The sequence below is a fragment of the Clupea harengus genome, chromosome 20 (genome assembly GCF_900700415.2).
Source record: "Clupea harengus chromosome 20, Ch_v2.0.2, whole genome shotgun sequence".
In the NCBI taxonomy this organism is placed as follows: Eukaryota; Metazoa; Chordata; class Actinopteri; order Clupeiformes; family Clupeidae; genus Clupea; species Clupea harengus.
Window position 1 is genome coordinate 24,799,793 of NC_045171.1, and position 11,944 is coordinate 24,811,736.

At 46.2% G+C, this 11,944-nt stretch overlaps 1 protein-coding gene across 1 annotated transcript in view; it reads right to left on the reverse strand.

Moving 5' to 3' along the window:
• med12 (mediator complex subunit 12) overlaps window positions 1-11,700 on the reverse strand; it is a 32,569-nt gene extending 20,869 nt beyond the window's left edge. The window contains 19 exon segments of the mRNA XM_031587612.2: window positions 147-290; window positions 723-841; window positions 2,732-2,746; window positions 2,749-2,875; window positions 3,432-3,617; window positions 3,802-3,861; window positions 3,986-4,215; window positions 4,587-4,713; window positions 5,110-5,241; window positions 5,494-5,630; window positions 5,727-5,826; window positions 6,036-6,182; window positions 8,277-8,549; window positions 8,659-8,769; window positions 8,968-9,143; window positions 9,504-9,663; window positions 9,901-10,092; window positions 10,269-10,373; window positions 11,526-11,700. Coding sequence (XP_031443472.1) covers window positions 147-290; window positions 723-841; window positions 2,732-2,746; window positions 2,749-2,875; window positions 3,432-3,617; window positions 3,802-3,861; window positions 3,986-4,215; window positions 4,587-4,713; window positions 5,110-5,241; window positions 5,494-5,630; window positions 5,727-5,826; window positions 6,036-6,182; window positions 8,277-8,549; window positions 8,659-8,769; window positions 8,968-9,143; window positions 9,504-9,663; window positions 9,901-10,092; window positions 10,269-10,373; window positions 11,526-11,627 — 2,643 coding nt within the window. The 5' untranslated portion in view covers window positions 11,628-11,700.
• Between the last annotated feature and the right edge of the window lie 244 nt (window positions 11,701-11,944).

The window sequence follows — 11,944 nt, forward strand, 5'->3', positions numbered from 1 at the left end:
ATGAGAGCAGACTGAGAGACAATGGCCATTGTAACTCATTTCCAGAGTATATGAAACCAGGACTAATGAAATGCCCACATTATAGAAGTACCCCAGCAGCGCATGAGTCAGCCCCAGCACAGACTCAAGGCTGCGCTCCTCCGTACCTGGATGGCAAAGTCAATGAGGCCACTAATGTTGAGGGAGTACTCCATGAGGTCAAAGATGAACTGGATGTGCTGGACGAGGGGTAGATGATAGGACATCCCTAAGGCAAAGCTGGTGATCTGTTCCAGAACGTTCCTGGACACCTATCAGTCAGTCAGAAAGACGGAAAATTGCTTCACTGACTGTTGATAATGCATTATTTCTAAAGAAATAGTATCTGAGTATCCGAGTGGCACCACACTATGCATTTGGGCATTTTAAGCTAAACACACTGGACACAAATAATAACTTAATGAATATTGAATTTTGGTGCCATTCTTTATGAAATGAACTATAACACCCTTTAACTTTTCCATGCTCACTCCATCAAATTCTGGGCAAAAATCCATGTCTGCAGTTTCCAGTTTGCTGCCTAATGTACTGACTGATCTCATTATATGAACTAAAGTCTTTTTGTTCCATGTTGCGGTTATATTTTGTTCCGTATAAATAGGACAACATAGATGGAAAGACAACTTGTTGGAAGAGCCAAAACAAGACGCCGACAAGTTCCTGAAGGATCCGCCAGGCCATACCTGAGAGGTGACCTGGTGCTGGTCAAAGTGTGAAAGGTGCTGGAATTTGGAGAAAATGTCCTCGGCAGTGGGGAAGGCCTCGGGTTTACTCCTCTTCCTCTTCTGCCCTTCCTCTCCTCCTGAAACACACAGACAAAGCAAACCACACGTCTTTGATGCTGATACATTGGTTTTGTTGAAGAAAAATTGTTAAATTCCTTCTGCTATTGATCTTTACGATGGGTTAGAACACTTGGCACTTCCAGAGACGACAACAGATACACCGACAAGATTTCGCACATCTCAGTTTTAGTCGAGGTGAATTCAAATAGTCTGACGGTGCCTCAGCCACAGGCTCGCTTTTTCAGCAGCCTCAGACAACTCCTTTAAAGCTCCTTTGAGTGACCCGTCCTCAAAAACAGTGTGTGGTTGATCTCCATTGGTCATGTGTGTGCTTGCCAACCTCGTTGCCTCGCTTCCACTCCCAGTTCTGCATACTTCCTTTCAGATGCTAAATAAGGTTAACGATGCGCTCCAACTCAAAATACAACACCACGTCTGGGTCTCATAGCAGTCACAACAATACACTGTGGAACCTGAAGTTGTCTTCTGACATCAGCCAGCAAACTCCAATCCCACGCTATGCTACGCTTGCCAGCACTGTTTGTGTGTGCCTGGTGTCCACTTATCTGCCCCTCTCACACACGAAAGACATATTACCCTCCCTGTTATCAACTTGTTTATTCTCAAACAAACATGCAAATCATTTTTAAACCGGGCTATAACTCTTCATGTAGCAACTCTGGGTGTGGGCGCATTAATACATTTTTGTCTACATGTAAAACTAGCCTGACCCAATCACAACTTGCAGGTTGTGTCTTCAACCACCCACCCACCACCCACCACCCAATAAACTTTGTGTCAATTTCTTCTAACTGTCCACAAATACCAGAATTTGAGTGGTATGTGCACATCCAGAATGCAGTGGGACAGCGTGGGGACAGTGCTGGCTCTGTAAATGGGACCCAAAGTGGCTGAGATGGAGCACTACGGGCTGTTGAGCTTCAACATAACCATCTTTCACCAGGATCGAGGACTGCTAATGTAACAGCCATGGCAGATTAGCAGCAGTGAAGGACGGACGAGATGGGTAAGCGGGTAATTGGATGGCTTTTGATTCAGAGAGTCGGTCCATCATGAGCTCAAATCTACCCGTCTGTACTGACCCTTGGGGGTGGGGGGGGGGGGCACCGCGATGAGGAACTGTCACCGGGCGATAACGTGCCCGTCAGCAGGAAGCTGCCGACTGCAGGCGAAACGGATGGCGGGTGACATGGCTAAATCCGGCAGAAGTGAAATATTAAGTTGTTCAATTAGAGCGTCATTAATTAATCTCCACCGCTTGGCGGCCGACCCCCCCGGGAGAGGTCGTCGCCACGCCAACATAATGAGCTGATGGCTGCAATTAGAATGGGAATGGGGCCGGAAGGGATGAATATTCAATGCGGGCGGGGGCAAAGGTCGTCGCGAGCGTGTCGCCGGTTATTAAAGGCTGCTGATGGGAGACCGATGGCTGGGGCTGAGCCACGACGGCAGTCACTGCTCCACGGGGCCCCCAGGCACCACAAAGGAGAGGAGCATTTTCAAAATGTCCGGAACATCAAAAGCTGCATCTCCTGTGTGAGCGCGTAGAGGCTTTGAAATCTCTACCTTCAATAAAAACATGGATCTGAAGGCTCATTCCACAGTCATGCTGGGCACGCCTCCAATCTGAACACACACCGTGTGTGAAATAACGGAAATCCCATTTGTCACTGACGACTAATTTCCTGAAACGACTGAAAGGTCCCTCCGAGCGCTTAAGCACCAAGCCTATGAGCGACGGAGGGCCTGTGTATTAGCGGAGCGCGAAGGGCTAATGTCACCAGCGAGAGGAGGACACACAATGCGTAGCGCCAGGAAGGGCTAATGTCACCAGGGAGAGGACACTCAACGCTGGGCTGCTGGTTGAGAGTGATGGCGGTCATTACCCGTCTCGGCGGTACTTTTCGGTTGAGCACTTTCAGGATGTCTTTGGTGATTTTCTTGATGGCGTGCCGCGCCTCGTCACGCTGCTTCCCCACGCCGTACAGAACCACCAGCCGCTGGTTGCACTCGTGGCTGGCGCTCTCCTCCTGAGAGACAGATGGACATGGACACACACACACACACACACACACACACACACACACACACACACACACACACACACACACACCACAGGAAAGTGAGACAACATCAAAACTTTCAACTTTTACAAAAGCATGTGCAAGTAAAACAACCTCAATTGTGTACATCTGAAAAGCCAGTTTAACAGAACAGATGTAGGCCATTATAAACCACGGTCTCTGCATACTACGGTGTGTTTTCAAGGATGTGGCTTTAAGTTGATGACGTTCACCTGTGCTCTCAAATGTAAGGGCCACACGTGGTAAGCAGCACAGCTGGGTTCTCTATAGTGTTTGTGAATCCAGTGTTACAGATAGAAAATGAAATGTTGCATGTAAATGAAAGAACTTCTTAAATGACACTGAATTTCCACCCCCTCACACACACACACACACACACACACACACACACACACACACACACACACACACACACACACACACACACACACACACACACACACACACACACACACACACACAGTGCTTTAATACTGAAGGCGGCGGCTGGGTGTTTACGCACCTGTGGAATGGGGAAGTGTGTGGCGTACTGGATGTGGCGGGGCTGGTCGTACACCTGGGGGAAGGCGGGGTCCAGGCCCTTGTCCTTGCCTGTGCTCTTGCTCTCCTGCTCTGGGGCCCCGTGGCCCTCTGAAGGCTTCTCTGGGGAGGGGCTCCCCTTGGACTCGTGCATTGGAGGCGAGAACATCTGCAGCGGCAGGAAGAGGTGAGGTCAGAGGTCAACACCGACATAACTATGCTCACAGCTCCAATGAAGAGGTGAGGTCAGAGGTCAACACCGACATAACTACGCTCACAGCTCCACCGGCATGCTGACTTCCTTGTAGTATTAAAATGTCATTAGATGGAGGAGAGTGAGAAATCCTTCCTACCTCGTCAAAGTTGGCGCTGGAGTTGTGATCGATCTCCATCGACTCCGACAAGCCAGTGTCCTAGAGATGAAACAGACATGGAATACACATGGAGATGAACTTTTGCCACGCTGCTTATGTGAGAACCGAACTCTCAGAACCAAAATGGACAGCACCAACCGGAATACCGTACACATGCACAAACCTCCATTTTGACGCTACTGCCGGCGTCCTGCTCTTTGCGCTCCGAGTCGTCCGACGGCTCATCGCTGGGGGAGCGGGGGCGGGGTAAGTGCGAGTCGCTGGCCAGATCGCCGCGGGAGATGAGGGTGCACATGTAGATGTTGTGGGAGAACACATCGTGGCGGATGAGCTCGCAGAAGAGCAGCACCAGATTGGAGAACTCCACCCGCTCGCTGTCGTTGGCCGGATCAGCTGTGAAACCCCCCCCCACAAATGCCATTTTCATTAAAAACCCATTCTGTCAAGGCCAAGATTCTTTCAAAGCATTCCAGCAGCAATTATACTGGCTTGTTTTTTAACGACTTCAACTTTATCCGAGACACTAATGACATGTCAAACTTTTTCAAGGCGACCTCGCTTCAGAGACTCCCAGTGTCTCCAAGTGACTAATGATAGAAGAGAAAAGGACAGAGAGAGAGAGGGAGAGAAAGAAAGGGAAGAGAGAAGAAAGAAAGGGACAGAGAGGGAGAGAAAGAAAGAAAGGGAGGAAGAAGGAGACAGAGGGAGAGGACGAGTGCTTTGACAGCCGGGCCGACGGGTGCTGAACCCTGTGGTTGACTCACTGAGGATTGGGGCCTGCGTGTCCAGGAACTGGAGGAGGACGTCTTGGAAGACAGGCATGGTGGCGGCCGAGAGAGACCCCGAGGACACGGAGCCCTTCTCATCTACCACCTCCGACTCCCCACAGCGCTGAGAGAGACAGACAGACAGACAGAGTGGGCTTCCTTTAGAATGACTTCATTTGTGCCTAACTACAGCAGTTCATCTTTCTGAGGCCTAGTTACATCGGTTAGATTAACAAAGTGAGTGTGTTGCGATGGTTTGATGACAGATTTGCATATTTAAACATCAGTAAAGCATATCTGAAATCTGTGTGATCATCATACGACTAAAGACTAATAGTGAATGCAGTACTATATCAAAGTGATTACCAAATACAAATGTCTTAAATGAATGCCTGAGTTATTGCTTATTTCACATGACTGTAAAAATGTTCCGGCTCCCGACAGAGAATGAGCAAGATCGTGCGTGTGGGAGTCGATGAGCGAAAGGGAGAGCGGGCGTCCAGGGGCGATCCTGACTCACCTCGGCCTCGATCTCCGTCTGTCGCTTCTCCAGCAGCTTGGCCACCACCATGGCCCTGTGTCGGCCAGACCGCTTGCTGACCACAGCCCACTCACACAGCAGAGTGACCACTGCATCATCGTCTGGAGTAATCTGCTCCAGAAACAACACACAGGCACCAGATTCACTGAACTGTTCACTCACACAGGCACAAGAAGTATCGAGTCAACATCTATCTTCCTAAAAGCTATAAAACACCTCAAAAGCAGGAAACAAACAAAAACAAAAAACAAATCAATATTGACTCATTTTCGGAGCATGTTTGATCTATAATTCATTCGCTTTACAAACGTAACAAATGGTTGGAAGCAAGCGGATAATAGGGAACGGTTCCAATGGTTTCACCTCGTGACCGTCTTTGCTCTGTCCTGAGCCAAAGATCCGGTTGTAGAGAGAGTCCAGCGAGTTACTGAAGTCCGACTTCTCAAAGCTGTGGTTGTCTAGGACCTCTAGAGTGTGCAATACTCGGCCAATCGTAAAACCTGGCGGAATAAGAGACAGAACGAATTAGCATTTAAGAAAATGGTGAAATGTCAGTTGTTCGGGTCAAAGCGCCCTTAAGGGTCGAGTCTCCTCACCTGCTGTCGTTTCTTGGCACTTGTCAAATGACCATCGAAACTCTACCGCCTGGCCTCGCTCTTTAATTTGATCCTCAATCTCTCGTAATTTAACTCGCACCTGAGAACATCACAGAGAAGGAACCACACTTTAGCAAACTGAAGGAATCATTCGTTTCAGACCAAGACCTAAAAGGTCTTATTATCTAAACCGCCAGGCACATTTTTCCCCCCCTCACATATAAATAACAATGACACTGAAACCAAATATGCTGCTCAGGAACGGCGACATCAGTGATTGTAATTGCCTCCTCTCTGGGGGGGTCATACCTGTTGGGTGAAGGTTGTGTTTCCCCCAGGCATGGGGAGGTTTGACGGGGCGATGTGCAGGAGGTCCAGAGGGGAGCCCGTCTTGTTCCGGCTGTCTGTCAGAGAGTAGTGCCACACCAGGGCACTGGGGCAGCACAGCACGATGCTCTACAGTGGACCAGAGCAGAAAGAGAACGCACACAGCAATTACTCATCTGACAGTCTGAGGACAATGCATGTGACAGACCTCCAACTGGTGGGTCGTGACCCCAAACAAGTAGGTCAAGGAATCATTCTGAATGAGTCACGGAGTGTCTGTCTTCCGTCAGAACTTTAATGACTTTTGGAGGAAATATATATAAAAAAAAGTAGCTTTTATTTTGAAATGGAAAAAGCGGAGTCTTTGGTGTTCTCATGTCTCAATCACAAAGGGAAAAGAGAGCTCTTGGGGTCAGACAGAGACAGTTCTGCGTGAGCGGCAGATGCATAGCATACAGGATGACAGTCTGAAGTGTCCGCTAGAGTAGTGCACTGCTGTGAGCGGGGAGAGCTTCCAGGTACTAGCTATAATAATAATAATAATAATAATTCATTTTATTTGTAACGCACTCTTCATTCAGAAGAATCTCAGAGTGCTATCCACAAGGACTACAAGGTCTACTGGTGGGCTAATGGAATCTTTGTGTGAGAATTCATAATTCTGTTAGAAAAGTAAAACACTTGAATTACTGTAGTTATATCGCTGGGTAATGTATTCGCTCATAATTTGCGGTTAGTATGTGACTGAGATTAGCTATGTTATAGCCTATGCAGTTTTGTTTTTTGTAAAGAAATCAACATGTACTATGTTTGTATAATGTGCTGTTTTGATGAATAAAGTATGACATTTGAATCAATAAGTTGTGCAAGAGTGAAACAAGTTGTCCCCAGATAACTTTTTTTCATCTATCTGAGGTCAGACTTAGGCTAATGTGAAATGTGAATTCTATCAAATTCCAGGTCACAAGTTAATGACCATGGGAAATTGTGGGTCCCAAGGCCAGAGCAGCTGAACTACTGATGTATGACGCAGTAACATCTCAAATGGAGAGTGAGCTGAACCACTGATGCAGTAACATGTCAAATAGAAAGAGTGAGCTGAACTACTGATGTATTAACATATCCAATGGAAAGAGTGAGCTGAACTACTGATGAATTAACATATCCAATGGAAAGAGTGAGCATCCATCCTTGCCATCTCCCATGTAAAAGCATGTTGTATGTAACATTTTTAATTTAAACATGTGCATTAGGAGGAGGGTTTCAATGTGTTCCACTTAGGCTATACTAAAACATTCAAAGCTTAAGCCCACCGTTCTCCCTTCTCAACAAAAAGCTGTATTGTAAATTGTGTACGGCCTGCAACTCAACGGTCAACACAGCCATCATGCCAACCGTATGAGAAGGGACCACTTGGTTGACTTCAAGGTACGTTAAACAGTACAGTAGGCCAGCATTGTCAGGCTTCAACAGTGTAATCTGCCTAATTGACCGTAGGCCTACACATATCGAAATACATGCACCAAGAGAGGATGATCTCTGTGATGAAAAATCGATAAAAAAAAATAAAAAAATCAATTCACAAATTATTTTGATCTCCACCACGAGATTTATAAACATTGTAGCACAACGGCCAAGATTATTTCATTCTCTGGTAAAGAGGTGCACGGTGCAAATTGCAAAATGGAGAAGTGCCAATATGTTACATTGCCAATATGTTTATCCTTCCCTTTATTACCTCCTCCAAAGAGCTTGTTTTTGGTGAGGTTTGTATATCTGTTAGCAGGATTACACAAAAACTACCAGTCCGATTTTCATGACACTTGGTGAAAGGTGTAGCATGGACCAAGGACCAACCCATCATGTCTTCGAGAGAATCCGAATCAGAGTGGATCCAAGAATTTAGTTTCACTTTCGCTAACGTTGTGAGATACGGCATTTGGCCTTGGTGGAGGTATGCGCTATCGAAGTGCCCTTCTCCTTTAGCATATTAGTCCTAATTTCACTTTGAACACAGACGTGACACGCGTGGCAGCTGATTTTCGGGCGGAACTCGTGCTTGTGGAATTTGGTTCTGCGTTATTTCCGGCAATCTTTGCATTTGTATTCTCCACAAGACTACAGATAACATGTACCGTTACAATTCCAAATGATAGCAAGGGACAAGACCTCTTTCACCATCTACTGAATAATAACTAGGCTGCAACAAATGAAAGGTCATACCTGTAGCATACAGCTCAGGCCAAACACCACAGGCCTGTGCTGGGGGCAGATGTAGAAGTCTGTGAATGGAGTCTGGGGCTGGGTGCCCCCAGCCGGCTGGGAGGTGGGGGTGGGGGGCAGAGCGTTCCCTGATTGGCCGGAGATCCCGTGGGCAGGATGCCCTCCGGCGCTGGGCCCGAGGCTCCCGTCACTCAGAAGCAGGTTGAGTCGGCGCGTGCAGAAGTACGCCAGCCGCCTGGACAAGTAGGCCGACTGCACGAACTCTCCCGAGTACTGTTGGGAGGAAACAGAGGAGACCAGCATCAGCAGTTGGTCACTGTTTTGGTAACACAGGACTGGTTCGATCCTTCACTATGGGTGAGCTGTGTGGTGCCCGACGGACCTGAAGCAGGAGCGGCAGCAGCAGTTTGAGTAGCTCATCTTCGCCAGGTCTGATCTTCTCAAAACACTCCAGCACCCATGTCAGAAACTCATGTCTGTCTAGCATGCCATCCTACAAACAAACACACACACACACCAAAATCAGTCCTCCCAATCTTCCACTGAACTTTCATTAAACTGATAGCAAAAAAAACCTATATTGTCATTGCAAACGTCAAAGGAAGTTCAATCAAACTGTTTTGATACAGCCATCATTGTGTTCCCAAGTATGTATTCCCAAACAGACTACACTACAGCATCTCCGGCTCACCTGGAACATGAACATGGCCAGCTTCTCGTTGTACTCCCACTGCTTCATGGCAGTCTCCACCTCAGCAGGGGGGGGCGGGGGAGGGGAGCCGCACGGCTGGTTGGGGGATTGACGGTAAAACTCTGCGACCTTCTGCAGCTGTTCCCACAGGTACTTAGTAATTATCTGAGTCCACTCTGCAGACAGGTGGGGGGGGGGGGGGGGGAGATGAGAAAGACAGAGAGAAACTGAGAACTGAAACCCCCAAATGGCAGGGGGCCACATAACTGCACTCTCTCTGAAGGCACAACCTATTCCTGAATAATCCCAAGGGCAGGGGCCTGTTTTTGGAAATGAAAAACGTTTACTTTTCCCCCGTTGCCTTAAACATAAACAGTAGAGCTACATGTGTTGTATTACACAGCCTTTTTGCACATCAATGGAACCATTAGCCTAATCATTTTAATAATATTATGATGATACATTATGGACCTGGGTCACTGACAGTGACATGGGCTTAGCCCACAATGAAGTTAACCAATGAAACGAGGCGGTACCGATGCAAGGGTCGATCACGTGGCGTTTCTTGACTTTGGTCTCCGTGATGGCTGCATGGTACGCACACGTCATTTTGATCATCCATGCGGCGCGCATCACTGGCACTGTGTACTTGGCCAAATACCCAAACACTTCCTCTTTTTTACTAAAGATGGGAACCTGGGGGAAAATAAACCGTTTAAAAAGGGCTGAATTGCAACCATGGAAAATGAAAACAATATAAGACCTACAGCAGTAGTTGTATGCAACATAAGGCATTCCATGTACACTTAGGGTAACAATTAACCGATATATTCTGTAGGTGCGATCGTGATGGAAAACGTTAATCATCCCTTGACACAGCCTGACCCTGACAATTTTATGAATTTAGAACTATATAAATGGGCAAAATCCAACCTTCTTTGCCAGCTGTGTGAGAGGTTTGGTCCCTGCCAGGTCTGTGAACCAGTTGTTAATGGAGCTCTGAGACCTTGCTGTGACGAGCCAAAAATTGTCCTTCTGATTAACCTGTGGCTTCCGCTTGCCTGTGTCGGCGAATGTGTTGCATCGCAGCTTCTCTGCAATGATGCTGCTGAAATTTGAACTAATCTGTAATGAAGACAAAGACATTCGTGCAATTGAGTATGTTGAACTACAAATATAAAAGTGTCGTTATACAAAACACAAGGTCAAGTGTATATCTGTGTGAAGTGATACAAGAACAAGTAACAATGGAAACAAGTCAAAAAAAAGTACAAATGCGTATCCTTCATGATCTGACATACCTTAGAGGGGTTGAAATTGACATTCTTTGCACTGCCATGTTCATCGCCTGATACTGCTGGTTGGTTATTGAATCCCTGCTTCACGTTCAATGCAGTCAATTCATCCTGGAGTATAAACACAAAGCAACGACAATAAGGCGAGAACTGGTTTGCGTTGACGTCAAGTGACACGTAAACACACTATACCACGTTATAACACGTTTAGTTTTGAGATAGAGGAGATAGCATAGAAACAGTTATTTAAGTGTATGCTGCATATAGCCGTGCTTGTGAAGCTAGGTGCTCAGTGGTCTATGTCGTACATATGTAATATTACAACACTGCATACGACTACTGCTTAAACCACTATCTTTTCTCAACAACTGACTAAATCAACTGGCTACACGTAGAAAGTCTGCCTAAGGTAGTAAAATGGTTTAACGTTTTGTAGATCAGATTAGTTACCCAGTGTTGGGTTGACTCATTGAAAAAGCTACCATAGCCAGGCTACCATAGCCACAGTGGGCTCACTGTAGAAAATGGAATTTCCCTGGTTTAGCTTGTCTATGAATTATTATGCTAACGTTAGCTCGCAGTCTGGATAACATACAGAGCTGCTAACTCGGTTATAGCAATGCAAATTCGGTAACAAACAGAAGCTATAAAATCCTTGTGACGTTAGAGCATTACCACTCAAGTTCAGCTGTCACTAACATCATGTTTTTGGCTAAATATGTCATATCAATAGTATAATCACAGGTTGTTAACATTAACCTACTTGCTAACAAGCTAATGGTCTAACTACTTGTCAAAAAAGGACGATTTATACCACCTCGCAAAATAACTGGTTAAGTCAGCTAGCTAACGAGCTATTCCTAAAATGCAAAAACACATAACGTTAAACCGTTCAGCGTCTGGTCTATCGAGTGATCTATCAAAGCAAAAAAACATAATGTTTTGTAGTTTTGATGTGAGAGTTTCAAACAAACGCCTGAATGTTTCGAGCAAAAACGACAGAAAACTTGTTGTCTTGTAAAGCCATGTTTTGAAAATCAATATGATGCATCCCGCAGGAAGCTAACAAGCTAACTAGCTGGATGCTCTGCTCTTCGTGTCAGGAGCTAGCTAACTGTGAGTTCATTGTTTTTGCTTGCTAGCGAGTCTGACAAGGCCTGGACGCTTGCTCCGACTAGCTTTCAAATTATCAATTTCCTTACAAATGCATTGCGTTACAAAGAAAATCTTCACTCCCTTAAGAAACATGTGGCAATCCCTAACCTCTTTTTGTTTTGGGTCTTGAGGATAAACGTCTGGAGGCCCGAGCCTTGGCCGCTTCAAGGGTCGTTGTTCGTAACTAAGGATCCCAAACGCAGCCATCATCCCAGCGGCATCACAACCAAGCCTCTCCCCTTTCCGCTTGAGATTCGCAAGCCGGAAACAGGCAGGCGTAAAAGCTTCCCATCATACCCTTCGTCGTCATTTGTAGGAGCTTTGCAGATTTCCCGTCTCATACTTAACATTTTCGGTCCCTAAATTACTGGTTAAACAGAAGAGCACAATTTTAAGCTATAAAGTCCCATGGTGAAGTGATAAGCTTAGTCAGAGCTAACAAAAGGAGTTAAGGTCGTTCTCATTACAATTTGCAATATCATGGAAGTTAGTGTGAAAAAAGCCTTTCAAAGTTCTTTCCATCAAAG